General features: G+C 38.1%; 1 protein-coding gene across 1 annotated transcript in view; it reads right to left on the reverse strand.

Annotated features, from left to right (window-relative positions):
• PTPRN2 (protein tyrosine phosphatase receptor type N2) overlaps positions 1-22,184 on the reverse strand; it is a 797,416-nt gene that overhangs the window by 369,081 nt on the left and 406,151 nt on the right. The window contains exon 12 of the mRNA XM_070729468.1: positions 2,577-2,641. Coding sequence (XP_070585569.1) covers positions 2,577-2,641 — 65 coding nt within the window. The remainder of the gene's footprint in view (positions 1-2,576; positions 2,642-22,184) is intronic.

Genomic DNA, 22,184 nt, shown 5'->3' on the forward strand with positions numbered 1-22,184 from the left:
TCAGAAAAGGTCTGAGGAGCACTTTGGCCAACCTCAATAAAATGAGAATTGCACTTGAAAAGTTACTAACCTACTTAACTGCTGGAGGGCTGATTACCTTTTACAATTGCATCCCAGTTCTAAATACATTATTTTGAAGGAAGTGCTATTGATTTACTTGCAGGGATATTTTCTAAGAGTTGTGTTTTAGATGCACATGTTAATTAACAACCTCTTAAAACAACCACTTCTTTGTCCTCAAAGAAGCTTTAAGATCAGGCAAATATCATAATTTCAAGAGCCCTGTATTTTAACTGCATTTTAAACACTGATAAATTTGAAGAATACATTAACCCATTTTTAACTTACATGCGAAAAAAGCTCATTTTTCATGTCTTCCTTTTCTCTGTTCATTTATTTTAATTATATGAACACTATTTTAAAACCCACATGGTTTACACAAAAGGTTAAATAGCAGTAAACTCACTAAAAAAAGAGAGCAAGAATATAGCAACATTAAAATCAACAATATTAAAATCAGCAGGAAACCTAACATTTATCTAACTTATTTATAATGAAACTGCACCGTCTCTGACCCACACACAAGGCTCTGTAAAGTTCAAAAGGCCATGGTTGTATTCGCACATTGTGCTGGTGCCAAAATATTGTTTGTTTGAGGTTTTGTGTAGGAAATATCATCTCAGTAAGATTGGTTGCTTCATTGCCATATCACACTGGTAGTTGATTTTGCAATGGAAAGTTTTAAAGAAAAAGACTAACATTATCATTTCAGCGTCTTGCTCTTCTCCAAAGACATACTTACTACCCAAGACACTGCCCAATGTAGATGTGCAATTCATGCCTACAGCAATCTAGAGGTGGTTATGCATAAGAAGATTCACCATAGCAGCACCTCATCTATTTTACGGTTGGTCCAGGTAGTTGACCAACTAATCAGTGGATTAGGAGTTCATAGCTGGTCTTCTGAAACTTTCATACTTGTTCACACAATGCTAAGCATTTTTTTTTTAAAAAAAACAAAACCATAGCTTGCTGAACACGTCATCCTGACCTGTTCAACTCTGAAGGCAGATTTCTTGGGCCTAAGGTGGCTAGGTTGTCCTGAAAATTCTGGGAGCAGTAACTCCAGATGAATTGGAGGGGAGCAGGTGGAAGAAAATTGAATTGAGTGCTTACAGCATTAAGGCTGGTAAAGTGAAGTTGCAAAAGTAGTTTGCAACATATCCATCATATATACAATTAATAGCAGGTTTTTGTTTTTGTTCTGACAGGTTGTATTATTTTTATAAAAGATATGCTTTGTATCATAGTATTTGTATAAGAGGAGTGCTGCTTTAAAAGAGAATGTCATACACATTAGAAATGTAAAGAATAAATGAAAAGCCGGCCACTCAGGGGCTGGATAACACGGCCACCGCTGGGGAGGATCCAACGGGGGGGAAGGGGATCGTGCCAGCTGATGGCGCATGAGGGTGGTGCGACAAGCCACAGTATGAAAGGCAGGCTCGCCACACCTCCTCCCTCTTCCCATTTGGCTCATCAGCCCAATGGCAGGCACTCACCCACTCTCCCCTTATCTCAGTGTGGCTATTGGTCGCCCATGGGGGCAGAGCAGGAATTTTTGTGGCTGCAATGCATTTACGTTTCAGCCGTTTTTTCACCTACTCCACACTGGGGATGGACAGGGAAGGAAATGGTTAGGGGGTGTTTACCAGGGTCATTTCACTAGGTTTAGGTCAATTGGATTAAATCCCTTTGGTCACTGGAAAAGGAAGTGTGGGGCAGGAAAAAGGGGCTAACAGCAACTGTGTGATCTCCTTTAGGGCACCTTTTAGAAGGTGATGGGCTGCCTCTCACCCAGAGCCCAAGGCCTACACGGGCCCAGGTGATTGGGGAGGGGGTGCCCTTGGGGCTCATCTGCTGCAAGCCTAGAGGCAACAAGCAAAGTGGACCCTTCCCACATGCCTTTGGCATGGCTAAGTGCAAGGAAGACCAAGGCCAAGTTCAAGGCCAAGTTCAAGGGCATAATTCCTTCACTCAGCAAGGAGCTTCACCCATAGTTGCCCAAGAATATTTGAACATGAGCTTTGCCCCATTTGATTCACCTCTTCAGGTCCATAATAAATTAATAAAGTGACCCATAAATCACCGTGTGTATTCCAGCGTCCATTACAATTAAAGCATAGAAAATTAGTAAGTAGTTCACAAAAAACCCCATAACCAGATATCAAGGGATATATTATCCTAAATTTAAATCTGGGCGGTTCTGAAATTGAAATACAACATTAATTAAAACAGGTGGAAACAATCAACTCACCAATTGCATTATTGGTTTTGAAGAATTTTGTTGCAAACATATGACAAAGCCATGAAAATTCTTAAAAGCTTAATGATCTACTTATATGCTTGATGAAATAGGACATTATTATGACAGAAGCAAGAACTTAATCATCAGAACAATGTAAAAGCTTTTAGGAAGATTAACACAATTTACCTACCAACATTAAAGAGAGTTAAGATTTCATCAAATAATAAATAAAATGATTTAGATAAGAAGATATGCAGCATTCACTTACTTTCTCCATGCCAATCTTCAATATTTTCAATCCTGTATCTTTTTCAAGCATACTTTTGTTGTCAGCTATAAAGAAAATTAAGAATGGCATTGTTAAAGGGGTCGGAAAGAATTTGCATTGTATTTTTTCATCACTTTTACACATTTTCAAGTGATGAGATCTTTGCTTCACCATCCTCACAGAATCACTGTAAAATGGATTAGTATTCAATTTTACAGGGAATACAAGAAAAGATCAGGGGGGAAATGGAAAGTACCCTCTCAACTACTCCATAAATCAGTAAGGCAGCCTCATGTTTAAACTAGAATGTTACCAACTTTGTCAACTTTATCATACAACATGTTCAGTTCATTTATTGAATGTTATTCCTGTTTTCAGTTGTTGATCTAAATGGAGTCAGGTGGCGCTATTAAGAAACTAGCTGATTTTAGAACACCTATATTAGCTCACACTTTCCTATCACATAAAGAGAGCTGAATGGGTGTGTTCATATAGTCGGATTCAGTTAATTCAATCAGGATTTTACTGTTTTAAGCAACTCAGAACCAATATGGTGTGAAACTCCCCAAGCTTTGAATAAATCCCCCAAAGCCCTTCAATTATGATTACTTCAATGAGAGAAGGTAAGCATTATTAAATATATGTCACTAATAAGTGTGATTGTATTAAAGTTAAATATACTTAAATTCAACCAATTGTTTTTTTGTCCAAATACTAATTTATTTAATTTTCCAGATTCCCTCAACTCAGGATGCAGCTGTCAAATCCAGTTGATCATCCACTCTCCAAATTTTGTATCTTAAGTAAGTAAACACATCAAAGCAGGTACAGAGAAATTTGGGAAAATATGTATTCATATAAGAGGCATACAAATCTAAATAATAAATAAATAAATAAATAAATAGTACAGTGGTACCTCATCATACGAACTTAATTGGTTCCAGGAGGAGGTTCGTAAGGTGAAAAGTTCGTAAGATGAAACAATGTTTCCCGTAGGAATCAATGTAAAATCAAATAATGTGTGCAAATCCTTCAGGAAAATCCCAAACTTTAGAAGGGAGGCGAACAGAGGGCAGGGAGGAGCAGCTAAAGGGGGCGGGTGGAAGAAGCAAGGCTAGGCTAAAGGGCGAGTGGGAAGGAAGAAAGGCAAGGGGGGCGCCCTCCCTTTTCTTTCTTCAAAAGACACCGTTTCAGTTCCTTTGCAAGCATGTTGTTCTCTGCAAAAATTTTCCTCCCCCAAGCTGCCCCTGCCTCCTCCCTTTTCTTTCTTAAAAAGACACCCTTTCAGTTCCTTTGCAAGCACGTTGTTTTCTGCAAAATGTTTCCTCCCCAAAGCTGCCCCTCCCTCCTCCCTTTTCTATCTTAAAAAGACACCCTTTCAGTTCCTTTGCAAGCATGTTGTTCTCTGCAAAAAAATTTCTCCCCCAAGCTGCCCCTCCCTCCTCCCTTTTCTTTCTTAAAAAGACACCCTTTCAGTTCCTTTGCAAGCACCTTGTTCTCTGCAAAATGTTTCCTACTCCAAGCAGCCCCTCCCTTGGGTTCGTAAGGTGAAAATAGTTCGGAAGAAGAGGCAAAAAAATCTTAAACACCGGGTTCGTATCTTGAAAAGTTTGTTAGAAGAGGCGTTCGTAAGATGAGGTACCACTGTACTTGTTAGATTGACTGTTAGCTCCAAGAAGTCTCTGCAACTCACATGGATGTCATCAAAGACATTATCTTGACTGAAACTAGTTAAGAATCATGATGATTGAGAACAAAATAGAAACAGTGTGCTCTAAATTCCCTTTCCCACTTTGATGTTATGATTGCGAAAAAAATATTCACTCTTTAATAATAATAATAATTTATTAGATTTGTATGCCACCCCTCTCCGAAGACTCGGGGTGGCTCATAACAACATAAACAGTGTACAAATCCAATTTTAAAAAATACAATTTAAAGCCCTTATAATAAAATAATCACACAATCCAATCAAACCAAACCATATACCAACCTTGACAACTGGGGTGTGTATTCATTTCCCCATGCCTGGCGGCAAAAATGAGTTTTAATAAATTAAGAAAGGTGAGGTGGGTGGGATCAGTCCTAATATCTATGGAGAGTTGATTCCAGAGTTCCGGGGCCGCCACAGAGAAGGCTCTTTCCCTGGGTCCGACCAGACGATATTGTTTAGTCGACAGGACCCGGAAAAGGCCAACTCTGTGGGACCTAGTAGGCTACTGGGATTCATGCGGCAGAAGGCGGTCTCGGAGGTATTCTGGTCCAGTGCCATGTAGGGCTTTATAGGTCATAACCAACACTTTGAACTTTGACTGGAAATTGATCGGCAGCCAGTGCAGGCTGTGGAGTGTTGATGAGACATGGGCATATCTGGGGAGGCCCACGATTGCTCTCTGAAGTTTCCGAATACTCTCCATATAGAGAACATTGCAGTAGTCGAACCTCAAGGTGATGAGGGTATGAGTGACTGTGAGCAGTGACTCCCGATCCAGATAGCGCTGCAACTGGTGCACCAGGTGAACCTGGGCAAAGCCCTCCTCGCCACAGCTGAAAGATGGTGCTCTAATGTTACCTGTGGATTGAGCAGAACGCCCAAGTTGCAGACCCTCTCTGAGGGGGTCATTAATCCCCCCCAGGGTGATGGATGGACAGATGGAATTGTCCTTGGGAGGCAAAACCCACAGCCACTCCGTCTTGTCAGAGTTGAGTTTGAGCCTGTTGACACCCATCCAGACCTCAACAGCCTCCAGGCACCAGCACACCACTTCTACTGCTTCACTGACTGGACATGGGGTGGAGATATACAGCTGGGTATCATCAGTGTACTGATGATACCTCACCCTATGCCCTTGGATGATCTCACCCAGCGGTTTCATGTAGATATTGAATAGCAGGGGGGGAGAGGACCGACCCCTGAGGCACCCCACAAGGGAGTAACTAGAAGTCAACCTCTGACCCCCCACTAACACCAACTGCTACCAACCAGAGAGGTAGGAGGAGAACCACTGCAAAACATTGCCCCCCACTCCCGACGTCTCCAGCCGGCGCAAAAGGATACCATGGTTGATGGTATCGAAAGCCGCTGAGAGGTCAAGAAGTACCAGGGCAGAGGAGAAAACCCCTGTCCAGGGCCCTCCAGAGATCATCCATCAGAGCGATCAAAGCAGTTTCCATGCTGTAGCTGAGCCTGAATCCTGACTGTTGAGGGCCTAGATAATCGGCTTCTTCCAAGGACCGCTGGAGTTGCAGCACCACCACCTTCTCAACAACCTTCCCCATAAAGGGAAGGTTGGAGACTGGATGATAGTTGTTAAGAACAGCTGGGTCCAGGGAAGGCTTCTTGAGGAGGATAATATTGTTTTTGTTTCCATTTTTGTTCAAATCATACATACACACAGAGCCACCCAGGACCTCTCTAGCTTCATGTGAAAGATTAGGATGATATCCTGGCAATTTCTTGCAGCAAGTTTAAAGTATATGGCCAAATGGATTGGGCTACAGGATTTGGTGTGGAATTTCATTCTCTCTCACAGAGAGGATATATGAAAAATACAGATCTGAATGCAAACTCTTCCTACCCCTGTGTTCTATCCCAGGCCTATGTAGCTTGAAAACAAAGGAGGAATCCACACAGAGATATTTCAAATCAGTCTTTTTATATATAAAGTCTCATTTTTACAAGCCAAAATCATGCCTGTGTTATAATCTTGGCAGTTTCTCAGTGAGGGTAATTAAGAGATAACAGTTCCTCAGCTAGGCTGCTGCCAAAGATCAAAGCTTCTTGTGTATTCCTTCATGAGATAAGAAGTCTCCAGTTTCATAGACTTACTATTACAGCTTCTCAGCATCTTCGCAGAAAGGGGAGTTTTATTCCAAGGATTTTAGCAGAAAAATAATAGGTGGCTAGCATAACCTGGCTAAAACCTCAAATATCATCCGACTCTATTGAAAATTACTCATACACCATCTTTAAATACCTACAGGAAGTGGTCAACAATTCCCTAGAGTTACAAACTACAGACTACTTCCTTTTTCCATACAAGTGTTCGTGTCTTTTTCTTAATCTTCTAAAGTGGGCATCTAGCAAAGGCTCCTGATCTTCCTCCTCCTCTTCTAAGTCAGACTCTACTATCATTGGCATGTCTGCCACCTCTGGTGGTCCTTCAGGTTCATCCAGGTCTAGTTCTCCCTCACTCTCACTCTCTGCATCAGTTGGCAACACTACTAGCCTGGCTCGTCCTCCTCAGAATCTATCATTACAAGAATTGGACAAGAAGCACTCACAACACTCTTCCCTCTCAATACTACCATCCAATGCTTGAGACAGCTTCACCATTCCTGATGATCAGACTAGCCTTGTTCATCCTAAATAAGTTCAGTAATTTTCCAGGATTACAGAAATTTGTGACTAATTTAATTCATACTTGCTATTTAGGCATTTATTCAGTGTTACATGGAATTAAACACTCAACTAACATCAGCTTTATTTATCTTCCCAATTCCCAGAAAGAAGGCTTAGTAAATGTTATTAAATCTCTTTTGCATAAAAAGAAGGGCAAACTAAAGCAGAGACTTGAGTCAGATCACCTTAGCCTCCCTGAATCAATTCTGCAGCAGTGATTAAAATTCAGTACTTTGTCAACACAATGATTTCATACTATAAGCCTATGGATCTTCATAGGTGCTCTTTGTAATATACGCATACCATGTTAATCTGTAACAATAAACAAATTATGCAGCTGAGTTGATTTCAAACACTCAAACAACCAAAAAGAAAATGCCTCAAACCCCACTGGTAATGTGAATTCATGGTTGCTCTTTGTTGAGAACCACTTATGAAATGAATTATGCTATACAAATATCAACTATTTTTTCCTAAAGGAGCATATATATTTCAATTTTCAGCTTCTCCAAGATAACAGCCAAAGAATAGAATAGAATAGAATAGAATAGAATAGAAACAATTCTTTATTGGCCAAGTGTGTTAGGACACCCAAGTGTACATAAAAGAAAATATACATTTGTCAAGAATCATTAAGGTACAACACAATGATGGATGGTCATAGGGTACAAATAAGCAATGAGGAAACAATCAATATTAATAAAATCTTAAGGATACAAGCAACAAATTACAGTCATACAGTCATAAGTGGGAGGAAATGGGTGATAGGAATGATGAGAAAAAACTAGCAGTAATAGTGCAGACTTAATAAATAGTTTGACGGTGTTGAGGGAATTATTTGTTTAGCAGAGTGATGGCATTTAGGGAAAAAAACTGTTCTTGTGCCCATTTGTCTTGGTGTGCAGTGTGACATTTTGAGGGTAAGAGTTGAAACAGTTTATGTTCAGGATACAATGGGTCAGTGAATATTTTCACAGCTCTCTTTTTGACTCAACACCCCTCTTTTTGACTCTTTTTGAACAAAGGATATGGAAATGTCAGTGATTTTTTACCTTATTCTCTAATCCTGATTTTTTTGAATTTAATTTTATTCATTCATTTGAGTCAGTCAGTCAGTCAAGTACATATTGGTAATATACATAGATATAACATTGTTTATATACATAAGAGGGGTACTGATAAGAGGGAACATTAGGACAGGGACAGTAGGCATGCTGGTGTGATTATACAGTACTAGAATGCAGTACTGTGGGCTACTTCTGTTGACTGCTGGCTGCCTGCGATTTGCCAGTTTTGAATCTCAAAGTTGACTTAGGCTTCCATCCTTTTGAGATCAGTAAAACGGGCCCCAGATTGTTGACGGCAATATGCTGATTCTGTAAACTGCTTAGAGAGGGCATGAAGCAATGTGAAGTGGTATTTATTTATATATTTATTATTTGGATTTTTAGGCCACCCTTTAGGACGGCTTACAAAACAAGAATAAATACCATGAGACATATATAAACGCAAATATTAAAACCCATAAAATCTAATATATTGTTTTATCAAAAACAACCATCCACATTCATTCATTGCAATCAAAGACACAGCCAAAGCAAGATGCCAATACTCAACGGCCCCAAACCTGCCATCAAAAATGAGTTTTTAAAACTTTATGAAAAGCCAAGAGGGCAGGGGCAGTATGAATATGTATGTCTAAGTGATATTGCTGCTGCTGCTGCTGCTGCTACTACTACTACTACTATTATTATTATTATTATTATTATTATTAATATTAATATTATTATTAATTAGATTTGTATGCCGCCCCTCTCTGCAGACTCGGTTGTTATCTTTTCCAGTATAGATGGATTGTTGTTGGTTTTTTTGCCCCTTCTGCATTCCTTCCTTTTCCTCAGTTTTAAAATTGATATGTACTTGTTTAATCACCTGGAATTTCTTTGTTTGCTAATTGAAATTGGAATTCAGAAATTTTGCTTAGCATAAAAATAAGCACAAAAGTAGCATGCCTGCCCAACCCTGGGAAGGGGTCATGGAGGAGATAAAGGATGTCTTCTTGAGTCATGATGGAAAAGAAATAAGCATCACTGCCGACGCTGAATGGAATAACAGTGATGGCAAACCTTTTTCCCCTCAGGTGCTGAAAGAGCATGCACACATGCTATTGCGCATGCTCAAATGCCCACACCCATAATTCAATGCCTGGGGAGGGTGAAAACAGCTTCTCCCACCCCCACCCCTTGAGGCCCTCTAGAGGCTGAAAATGGTCTGTTTCCCAACTTCTGGTGGGCTCAGTAGGCTCGTGTTTCGCCCTCCCCAGGATCCAAAGGCTTCACTGGAACCAGGGGAGGACATAAATTCCCTCCCCCATCCCCTAGGAGGCTCCCTAGAAGCCAAAAAATGCCCTCCCAGAGCCTCTGTGCAAGCCAAAAATCAGCTGGCCAGCACACACATGCACATTGGAGCTGAGCAATGGCTCGCGTGCCAGGAGATATAGCTTCACGTGCCACTTTCACGTGGCATAGGTTCGCCATCACTGTGCTATAATATTTCCATAACTATCTTCTATTGAGCATCTTTTCCTTATATTTCTGTTTAAAACATTGCCACTCAGATAAGATACAAATGGAAGGGAAAAAATGTAGACCAAAGAGATGCTGTAAAATTGTCACGATTAACCATCTGCATCTATCTAAAGGAGGCTTCAATCTTGTCTTTTGGAGGAGCCTTGTGAAGTCTGTTATGGATTATTATGGCAATCAATTTCAAGGCTACGGTTCTTTCTGCTGTAAAATGGCTTCCCCTCCACTCCAACAAACAGTGACAGAAATAAATTATGCTGCTCAGGAAGTTCACCTTTAGAGACTCAAAGCTCTGAGCTGTGGCAACCTCTCTATCTCGTTGAACACTCAGCAACCATCGAGTTGTGCTGCTTAATAGAGCAAGGCCATTAAGTTGTCCCCATTGTAATTTAGATCACAGAAGAGACTTCTACAGATTTTTCAGGTTAAAATAACTGCTATAAAGAGAGCGGGCGATATTATTGCACCATAGCTATGTGCTTAATTATATGGAATTGTCAAGTGCAAAGAATTATTCTGATAAATTAAAATACTAATTAAATAGACTATTGCTGAATTCTGAGAACATTATAAGGTTCCACTTCTTCAGGTAATTTGCATATCTCCATCGCTGAATTTAATTTTAATGGACTTCTTTTTAAATGTGTATTCAAGAACTGATTGGAAGTTTTTAGACACATGGGAACATTTTTTAATTGCCTTTAAAAAGGAGCACCCATTTCTTTCATCTTCTCCAGAAATGTTTGCAATTCAAATTGTATTTTTAATAATTTAACAAAATGTTACAGGTGTACTGATGGGGTTTATCCTTTGGTAGTAATGTGTTTTCTAAACAATCATTTTTCAAACCTACCAGCATTAAAATGCCAAATACAAAATCTCAGTTCACTGCAGACGGAAATCTGGTATTTAACATCTTTGTTAAAAGTTTAATATGGTTCTGTTTCTCTCAGGACTCATACAAATCACATGATGTAGAAAACCACACCCAATTTAACATGAATGACTTAATAAAAAAACATTTAAAGCATATATTATTAAAAGGCATGTTCTTTTTTCTCCACTATATCATTCATGCATGCACAGAGAGTGACAGAAAAATGGCGGTCTCTGGGCAGGTGGGTGGAGCCTCGGGCTCCCTTTGAGACCAACTCTCCAATGACTGACAGACACGAGCGAACTGATTTCCTTCAGCCTGGGAAGGTGGTTTGTCATAACCAATGATTTTAAAGAGTTCTCCACGTGTTTACTGGTTCATTCATAGCTTTTCAGAGTAGCTTCTTTGTGCTGCTCTGATCTCATTGTTAATACATTTGTGGCCTGATTGTACAGCATTTTATCACCTTTTCTATAGCCTTCCTCTTTGGAATGACGGAACTGCTTACGTTTAGTTGTGAACCAAGGTTAGTTGTTGCTGTATATTTGCAAGTTCCTGGTTAGTACAGGATACAAGATACATTCTATATTCTTCCTTTTTAAAGACAGCAAAAGATCTAATAACTTGCCTAAAGTTCATTTTGACTATGTGGAAGAAAATACATTCAGTATAGTACATTACATATACATGTCCTCGGAGAGGGGCGGCATAGAAATCCAATAAATAAATAAATATACAGTGTATGTGCATGCATATGTATTGATTGGCTAATTATATGTCATCAAGTCAAGGTCAACTGTTTATGTCTACATTGTCTCCATGATTATCTATCTTCTGATTCTTCAGGTCTTCCAATGGTCAAACAGTGCACAATAGCTGTTGTACTTGGAGACCATCTATGTTTTAGAATTATACAACTATCTAAAGCAACTTGCTTTAGTGATATACACTGGTCAAAAAAATAAAGGGAACACTTAAACAACACAATTTATCTCCAAGTAAAGTTTTGTGCACAGAAGGTTTTCCTCTTATTTGCTGTGATAGTTGGAGTATTTACAAAAAGCACAGAGATCCATAGGTAAATGTTAGCTTTAGCTTTCTATCCTAACCTGCCTTTTAATTCTCCCAGGAAAATCTCTATGGCCATAATTAATATAGAAGATTAGATTTGTCTCAACACAGCATTGTTTCTCTTTTTCCATCTTATTCCATTTAAGCTAAGCACATTTGGCCATTTTATTTATTTATTTCCAATTACAATACCCCGGTAGAAATATTAATAATTTTGAGAATATCATTGCCTAGCTATGTTAGATGCACTAGAATGACAATGGGGCTGAATTAAATGTTCAGACACAACACTGAAAAGCTTCCTTTTTCCATATTCAAAAGGATTTTTTTTTGTCAAAGAGAAGGGCCAAGAGGTTGCAGAGAAAGCTATAGTTGCCCCGCCTTTTATATTCAAAGGCAGGGAAATATGTAAGACCTTCACATTTTACTTGCTTCTTTTCTAATCTCTGGCAAAGCTGCAATGAAAACGGAGCCACTGAAAGGCTAAACTGTATGGTAATAACAGTGACAGCCTTGTAAATGTTATGTCAAATCCAATTTTCAACTCATTTTTCAAGCGATTTTAATTAGATATTGTTTCAATCTCTCTTGCATTAATATAATTTTTCATAGAAACATTTCAGCTTCTGATCTTTTGAATGGGACTTCCCCCATCCATGTCTGGAGCTTGATGCTTTGAATAATTTAAAATAATATTATTGTTTTTTATTTACAGCCATTTTCAGCAGAGTGTTCGCACGCAGGCCAATAGACCCAGAATTGTTTACTTTTGCTGATGTCAGGGAAGCTCATAATTTAGCTTCTCCCAGCTCTTTAATAGACGTGAACAGACAGACCCACCATATGAAAAGCTGAAATTGTGTAATAATGCCAGTAATTGCATGTCATCATTTTCCTTCAATTAGAACTAAGGCAGTCATCTAACCCAGGGGTCCCTAATCCCCAATCTGTGGCCCTCCACCAGTCCAGGGCATGCCAGAAATCGGTCCACATCAACAAGCAACGTCCCATCCACAGGATGGAGGCAGCATGTGAAACCATGCCCAGGAGTGCGCACCAGTAACTGGTACCCAAAAGGTTGTGGGGCTGCTGATCTAACTCAAGAACAGCTAGGCAACAAATCATATTAATTTCAAACAACAAACTAAAAAAATAGTTCGAACCCCACCCTCCATTCTATATATAACTGTCTACATAAGGTCCAATACCAGTGATGGACTCCTACGGTATGCAGAACCGGTAGAAAAATTTTGAATTTTTTTCTTTTTTTCCCTTCTGGTCTCAGGGTATGTTTCTCCTATCACAGTAATCATCAGCTAAGCAATGTCACCTGGCAGGACCTAGGGTAGAGCCTTCTCTGTGGCAGCCCCGTCCCTCCAGAGATTTGTAATGTCCCTACCCTCCTGGTCTTTTGTAAGGTCACCTCTGCTGGCAGGCTTGGCTCCTTTGAGCATTGACATCCCGCTCCAGCCATATATATGACTGTAACTGAATGTATTTGGATGACTGAATGTTTTTTAATAACTGGGGTTTTAGATAAGATCTAGGTTAGTTTTAATATTTTGGGTTTCTTACATGTACCTTTGTATTTACTCCTGTTTGCTAAGCCGCTCTGAGTTTATGGAGAAGGGAGGGCTAGAAATCCAAATAATAAATAAACAAACAAACAAATAAATAATAAATAAACAAATAAACAAACAAACAAACAAACAAAGTCCTAGTGTCCTTAAATCAAGCTTCTCATGTAACCAACCTAATTTTACAACCTTATGTCATAAAATCAACATTATGATCATAAGACAAGTCTATTCATTTTTATGAGAGATATTTCTTTCAGGAAACTACCCGAAAGGCCAAAAATATTTTCCCCCCCAACCCCCCAACCCCATATCATAAATTACTTATAAATGTGAGCTGGTTGCAAGTGCTGGTTGCTGGCAGGCCTGGGGCCGTTGAGTTTTAACATTTCCTCCGGCTGTTAATTTTGAAATTGATTGGGCATGAATGAGTGTGAGTGTGTAAGTATGGTTTTAAATGGATTTTAGACTAGTTGAGTTTTTAAATAATTTAATATTTGTATTTGCTTTTATACTGGGCATCTTTATATGTTGTAAACCGCCTGGAGTCCTCAAAGAGAAGCAGCATATAAGACAAAAAGAAAAAAGAAAGAAAGAAAGAAAGAATGAACGAAAGAAAGAAAGAAAGAAAGAAAGAAAGAAAGAAAGATTGCTGCAATAGAGTTTGAAGGATAATAATCCTTTTGACCAAACAACTTGGGACCTTTTCTCCAAAATGCCTGCTGAGGGAAGGCTATACTATGTCAGAATTAAATGACAAACTGAGTTCAATAGTCATTGAGCTATGATTTCTTTTTAATCATACTAGCTGGACTGACATTATACTGACATGGATTAACACAGCATGTAAAACCATGGTTTAATTCTACACTAGAATGAAACAAGTCACATTATGTGTAAACCAAGTCACATAGTTTTACAGATGAAATACACCAGGATAAAACTTTCTGAATTAAAAGTAAGTAAGAAGTAAGGAAGTGGAAGAGAAGGAGAAACAAGGGGATTTATGGGATATAAAAGGGGAAACAGGCGGGTAATTAATGTACAAAAGGTGAAATTAAGATACTGGTCCATGTACTATTAAATAGAAATGTATAAATATGTATATTTTGTTAAAAATCAAGGTATACGTATGGATATGTCATGGCAAAAAACAATAAAAGCTTTACTTTTAAAAACTTTCTGAATGAAAACATAAAATTTTGAATCATATTTTGGATGTATGCACTTTAATTATGGCAGTGTTCTCCAGTATGGCAACTGTAAGATGTGTGGGTTTCACTTCCCAGAATTTCCATGTTGGCTGTCCACAGTTGATGGCAACACATCTTAAAGTTGCCAAGCTCAGAAAAACTGAATTAGATCCCAAACTACAGGATAAATCAGCCAAGAAAGCCATTAGAAGCAGATATAGTAAAAAAAAATATTTATATAAGACGAAGGTTGAAAGGAAGAAGTTTGAAGATCCAAGAGACTTCCTGAAGTTTGCATGTTTTATTTCAAGAAAGAAGAAAAAAGAGAAGTAAGCAGGCCTGCCTATTCTCAAAGCCCAGCTGATGATATTTCAAATGCAAAATTATTCTGTTCAAAGACTGTTCAATCAGCCCCTCAACAATAGGACTGGTGTATGCCTCTTTGCTTCTTATTTTTATAGCTTGCATATATTACTTCTTTGGGGAGACCAATTATGTATCTCAATGATAGCATGTGTTTCGAAATGCATGAGAATTGCTTTTCAAAACCAAGCTTTAAAAACTCTAATGAACAACAAAATGTATGCTTCGGTTTCAATATTGCATTTAGTCATTGATCTGTTCCAAGCCAAATAAGGCCTCCCTCTACAAGTCCATTTCAATAATAACCAAGCCTATTGTCTGCTATTCATTTGCTAGTGCATTTATGTTCTCCTGGAACAACCAGATTGCCAGAGTTGGAAAAACATTTGCAATATTTCAACTGACTGGTTTATTAAATCATAAGTTATACAGATAATGTATTGGGGGACCTACTTGTAAATCTATTTGCTCGGTACTCAAAAAGAAAAGAAACAAATATTTATTACTAGCAATGTCCTAAACAAGATACACTTTTTGATGAAAATGAAAATAACAGGCTCACTGTTTCTGCCTACATTTTTCTTTTTCCAATAGTTGCACTTTCATGAAGGCTTAGGAAGGTCTTTTGCAAAAATTAAAAAGGATTTATTCTAAATCATCACACAATGAAAAATTCACTGTAAATGTCTTCCATTTGAAACACACAAAACCACTAAGACCCGATTTTGTAGCAATCCCTTTCTTCTCTTTTTGGTATGCAATTCTAGCTTTTACATAAATATCTTTTTTGTTGTTGTTTCATTTTACCGATTTCAACAGGAATTGCACTGAGCTGTCAGTTAGAAAGGGAGACTTTGCTCATAGACAGGATTGTGTAATGTATATTTGATGTCAAATATCAAAAATAGAAACACACGAATAGAAGAATATCAAATTTCACTTCCATATGTGATTAGCTTAACCCCATACTTAGGAAAATAAAGAATAACAAGAAACTGACATTAATTTAAGCTTTAGGACAATTCCCTCCTTCTTGCTGAAAGCAATTAGAGAAATCCCCTTACCACCACCATAATATACAAATACATTCTCTGCACCCCCAAGCTAGTGAGGTAAGAGCTCCCCCTTCTGTTCTGAATCAAGCTCAAAAAGTCTATATTGGTATAAATTTCAGATGTTATTGTTTTCTTGTAATAGGATTACCATATGTCTGGCAAAAGGGGGACAGGTCCTCCTTTTGTCCTCATATCCTTTGTCCAGTATGCCTAGTCTGAAAATCAAACATTGTCCAGTTTTGAACCTTTTTCTTCCAATTGAATATTTTCGCAGTAATTCAAATTATGTCCATTGTAATTTTGTAAATTGCCTCCTTTCCTTTGCTCACTGTCAGACTCAATACTCTAGATTTATTGTAGCAACTGGCTAACATAATAATTCCAGCAATTGGCTTCAATCTAGTCCCTCCAAATCTAAAAAAATAAAAGCCAACAAGTCCTAGGCTACTTTAACTAAGGGATAGAATCAAGATCAGTGAAGTGTTAGTACCACTTTGATACTAGTATACACTTGGAATATTGCATCCAGATTTGGTTGCCGTGATATGAAAATAATGTTGAGACTCTAGAAAGAGTTCAGAGAAAAAGCAATAACAACACAGAAGGATGAAAGAAACAATGTAATCTACAAAATCAACTGTAACAATTGCAACCAATTTTGTGTTGGGCAAGCATCACATCAATTAAAAAACATGATCCATGGACACCAGCTGGCAAGTAAATGTCACAATCCCAATGTCAGGCTGAAGCCATTGCTTGATTTGGAGACTTTGGCCTGCTACATATTAGAATGTAGAATGTATTAGTGCTATGGGAACTTGGGAGGAGCTGCTGCATGAGGGAAGCAGAGAGATAGCCATAACAAATTCCTTCTAGATTGTCAAGGTCATCCTTTTTTTGACACCTAGCCTGAAGCTGATGGGAGTAACCGACACCTTGGCAGAAGGAGACTGGTCAACGTGGTGGATTTGTGGGTGTAGGAATAAGGAAATGAATTTTCAGCTGGGTGGAGAAACCTACGAGACTCCAGATTTGGGTTTCTCACAGATGTGCTCTGCTAATAAATTGGAAATTTGAGGAATGCTGTGCCTCGGACTCTGATTTAATTTTAGATGCTATTTGGAATCCTGTCACACAATTCCTTAACCTCTACCCACACCAATACCAAACAACACCAGTCTACCACACCACCAACATATCTACCATCCATCACACTTGTGAATTCATTGAAGCCTGGCACTTCACAAGCAATTCCATCAACAGACACATTGACCTACAACCAGCCTATGAGCCCCTCAGAATCCAAATCAACCTTACAGCCAACCAGATGCAGCACGGATGCTCAACCAATCTACACAAGACCCCCCCAACAAGCACTTCACCTCCCAATGACCCTCATCTAATCTAACCTCACCATCACAACTCTCACTAATGACTTTCACTTGACCCATCACATACTCACACCTGATTCATCACAAGACCTACTAACCACATGAAGCCCTTATGAAGAAGAACACTGACAATGACAAACTCTAAACTCTGCTGAAGATGTTACCTAGCCTGGTTATGAAAAGTTCGAAAACTAATCCACACGCTTGGAGAACAAACCTTCACCCTGAAAAGTAATGAAGATGGTTATGGGACTGGAGGTTAAAACATATGAAAAATGGTTGCAGGAATTGGGTATTCTAGTTTAATGAAAAGAAGGGGTGACATGACAGCAGTATTCCAATATCTAAGGTGCTGCCACAAAGAAGAGGGGGATGTCAACCTATTCACTAAACACCTAAAGGCAGAATACGAAGCAATAGATGAAAACTAATCAAGGAAAGAAGCAACTTGGAATTAAGGAGAAACTTCCTAACCAGCTTGCCTTCAGAAGTTGGAGGTGCTCCATAACTTTAAGATTTTTAAGAAGAGACTGGACAGCTACTTGTCTGGAATGGTATACATATACAGTAGTCACTCGCTATACCGCGCTTCACCTACTGCGGCTTCACTTCATCGCGGGTTTCTGAGGAAGTCGATCGGCAGATTTAAACAGCCCGCCGAACTCGATCGGTAGGGTTTTTTAAAAAAAATATATATCTAAAATTGTAAATACTGTATTTAAATACTGTATCTAAAATAAATACTGTGTGGGAAGGGTTTATAAACACTTAAAACAATGAAAACTTACCAAACAATTACAATATAAATACTTAAATAAGTACTATCAGTTGATAAATTCCCCATTGCGGATTTCACCTATCGCGGCCAGGTCTGGAACGTAACACCAGCGATAGGTGAGGGACTACTGTATCCGACATAAAAAACAAACAAACATATATTTGTTTTCGTAGATTTTTACGGGTATATGTATGTAGATTGTTCTGAGTTCGGGTTACTATATCGGCAACTATATCTACAGCAGCACGAAACTTACAACTTCAGCCTGATGATGGTGAATGTGATTTCACCGAAACGTCGCATAGACACTCAAAATATTACACGGGGCAAAACCCGAACTCAGAACAATCTACATACATACATACATACATACATACATACATACATATCTTTTCCCATGGGTGCCGAAAGTGCTCGCATGTGGTCTATTGTGCATACGTGAGTACGCACACCCATAATACAATGTCTGGGGAGGGCAAAAACAGCCTCTCCCTCCCCCTGGAGGCCCTCTGGAGGTCAGAAATGGCCTGATTACCAACTTCTGGGAGGCCTGGGAGGCCTCCCCATGCTCTAGAGGCTTCCCTGGAGCCTGGAAAGGGTAAAAATGCCTTTCCCCGTTCCCCTGGAGGCCCTCTGGAAGCTGAAAATGCCCACCCATTGCCTCTGTCAACTCACTGGCATGCACATGCACATTGGAGCTGAGCTAAGGCAATGGATTATGTGCCAGCAGATATGGTTCCATGTACCACCCGTGACACCTGTGCCATCACTGGTATATACTATAGGTTCTCCTGTTTGAGCATGGTGTTGGATTAGCAAACCTCCAAATTTACTTCCAATTCTGTTATCCTTAGAGTCTGTAGATCACATGGTTTGCCACATTTTTATTGTGACATATGAAGAATATCTTGTCATTGACTCTATATAATGAATAATATATTTATCAAACATAAATATTTGTTGAAAAAATATTGTGATTTTGATTTTTCTGAAGATGACTAGAAATCACTACTTTTCTAGATTGGTGGAAAAAGTAATTTTATATACATCTAGGCTTTGGTACTTTTTTCTAGTTTTAGTTTTTGGCTGCAATTTTTCATCACAGATGTCAGGAAAATTAAACAGTATGTCCTCCTTTCCTCCCTTTGTCCTTTTCCCCCCCAATTGTCCATGTGCTTTAAAGCCATACCTACAGCAGAATTCATGTCTGGCTTTTAGTTGATCTTTTGTATGAAAAATATCCATTCTATTCCCTACTAAATCATGGTTTGCGCAAGAATAACACCATTTCTAGGTAGGAAAATCAAAGTGGGCTAGTCTTTAAGGTAGGAATTTGAAAATATCTGCAATGTTTCTTTGTATAATATATCAAGCCATAATTTTATTTTATTGATTGATTGATTGATTGATTTTGTCCAATATACAATGAGGGTTTTAGTGGGTATACACATAGTAAATTACATGATGAAGGTTATAGAGGAGATACTCATAGTAAAATATATTGAAGAAAGAATAGAAGAGAAGTTATAGGAATAGAACATATCAATAAAAGAATAGAAGAAGAGATATAGGAATAGAAGAAAGGTATAGGAGATATAGGAGAGCAATAGGACAGGGGACAAAAGGCACTCTAGTGCACTTGTACTCGCCCCTTACTGACCTCTTAGGAATCTGGATAGGTCAACCGTGGATAATCTAAGGGTAAGTGTTGGGGGTTTGGGGATGACACTATGGAGTCCGGTAGTGAGTTCCAGTAGTGAGTTAGCTTGTCTGAATGTCTTACTAAGCTATAGATTTCAGGAACAAGTTCACTGGAGAGAGGTTATGAATGGAATGGAAGAGCAGAATACTAATATATTCTGAAATGTGAATATGCTCTAAATCCCTGAAATAGGTGCAGAAGAGTACAAAGTACTATTTACACATGAACATCTGATCATGAGTGTGAATGTAATTTGGCACATGTAGTCAATGCATACCCATGTTTCCTGATCCAACTTGTGAACTTAAGAATTCATGCCTATGTCTGTGGCTCATTAAAATTAGGACATAATAATTAAAATTAAACATAAAGCAGAACAGGAAATAATCTGAGCAACAAGATTAAAGATGTAGTTGTGTGTTTTTAACTCACTAGAATTGTTGCATATTGCTATACCTTATTTATTTAGAGTATGGCATACTTTAATCCTTATCATAAACACTTATTCTGAAATTATTAAATCAAAGCAATATGTTAATATTTCTGATTTAATAATAATAAAATGTCACTATAATGTTATATAGTGACATTTTATTATTATTAAATCAGAAATATTTCTTAATTATAAGGCCCTTGGTGCTATTCCTGTTGTGTTGCTATATGTAGTTTTTCTGAGCAAAGTTGTAATGTTTACCCATTAGCTGTATATTTCTGATTTAGCTCTATTTTTCCCAGATATATGTACAAATATACGAGGGTCGCCCAGAAAGTAATGCCCCACATTTTTTATTTCAACAATTATTTATTGAACACAATGAAACTTACACACAAGAAAGAATGATGTTTCTTCTACAGTCCCTATTTTTCCATGTAATCTCCATCCCATTCTATGCCTTCCTCCAGCAAGACACAAGGGTGTGTATGCTCTGTGGATACCACTCCTTATTCTGATCACTGAGCAAGCAAAACTACTGTGGGACTTCCAACTTCAGACTGGCTGAATTCTGAAGCATAACACACCAATCATCCTGATTGTGGAGAAAAAGAAAGTATAGATCATCGACATCGCAATCCCAGGGGACAGTAGAATTGAGGAGAAGCAGCTAGAGAAATTAGTGAAATACGAAGATCTAAAAATCGAGCTGCAACGACTCTGGCATAAGCCCGTGAAAGTGGTCCCAGTGGTAGTTGGCACGCTGGGCGCAGTGCCAAAGGATCTCAGCGGACATTTGAAAACCATCGGAATTGACAAAATCTCCATCTGTCAATCGCAAAAGGCCGCTTTACTGGGATCGGCAAACATAATTCGCCGCTACATCACGCAGTCCTAGGTGCTTGGGAAGTGCCCGACTGGTGATGAAATACGAAATCCAGCATAGTGATCTCGTTTGCTGTGTTGTATTGACATAATAATAATAATAATAATAATAATAATAATAATAATAATAATAATCATCATCATCATCATCATCCCAATGACAAAATTAGAAAAGGAGGTAGAAAAGGAGATAGCACAAGATAAATGATGCATACCAAAACAAAATAGATAAATAATTAAGAATTTGGTAATTGATGTTATATTGTATTGTATTGAAATTTGACGGTATATGAATTTCTATTTCAGTAAGGTGTGGAGAAAAAAAATAAAAAATTTATAGCCCCCATAATAATAATAATAATAATAATAATAATAATAATAATGGAATTGGCAGAAATTGTGAAATTGATGTTAGAATTACAAAATCATGAAAAAGACCATTATATGGGAGAAATTCAACTGATTAGAAATTAGAAAAAATAAGTAAATGTTTATATAAATGTAAACGTACATGCAAATATTACTCATAATGTAAATGACATGAAATAATATATATATAAATAACCAAATAACTGTCAATATCACAGAAATGAAGAACATAAATGTATATGTTTGTTTCTAATGTCCAAATTCAATAAATAAACTTTTAAAAAATTCTAAAAAAGAAAGAAAATCCTATTATCATCCCTTCAGGATAGGCAAAGTCAAGAATCAGGAGCAGTTATGATTTTAGGAATGTGTGCCATATTGTTGTAGGATGGATTCTGCAGTTGACATTGCAGATTTAGTTAGCAGAAGAAGTAGGTAGAGAACTATAACCTGCAAATTTCACATAATGTAAGTAGCAATTATGAAAGAATAGTCATGGACATGAATTTTGTTGAAACTATAATTCCCAACTATTATAACTATAGAGAAATGGCCACTACTGCTTGGGATACCAATGAAAAACCCCAAACCCTTCAGCTTTTATGACGAGACCAGATTGGGATAAAGTAATCTGTAGGATTAATAGAAGATATTCATGCTAAGGAACTGCTAGAAACTCCAGTACAGTACTCCTTGCAGAGAGAAGAAAATCAAATTGATATTTGATTTCCCCCAAAAGCATCTCTATGCTATGATCATTACTTAACACAGGGTGTTTTTTTTTATTTATTGGTGCATTTCACATTTTCATTTCTTCAGTGTTAAACTCTTGTCCTCTGGGTTCCTGTCATCAGCCAAGAACATGTTGGCTGGTGACATGCTCATTTTGCTTTTCCTATTTGGCCATTTTTATCCTATACACATTTT

This window comes from Erythrolamprus reginae, chromosome Z (assembly GCF_031021105.1).
Source record: "Erythrolamprus reginae isolate rEryReg1 chromosome Z, rEryReg1.hap1, whole genome shotgun sequence".
Classification (NCBI taxonomy): domain Eukaryota; kingdom Metazoa; phylum Chordata; class Lepidosauria; order Squamata; family Dipsadidae; genus Erythrolamprus; species Erythrolamprus reginae.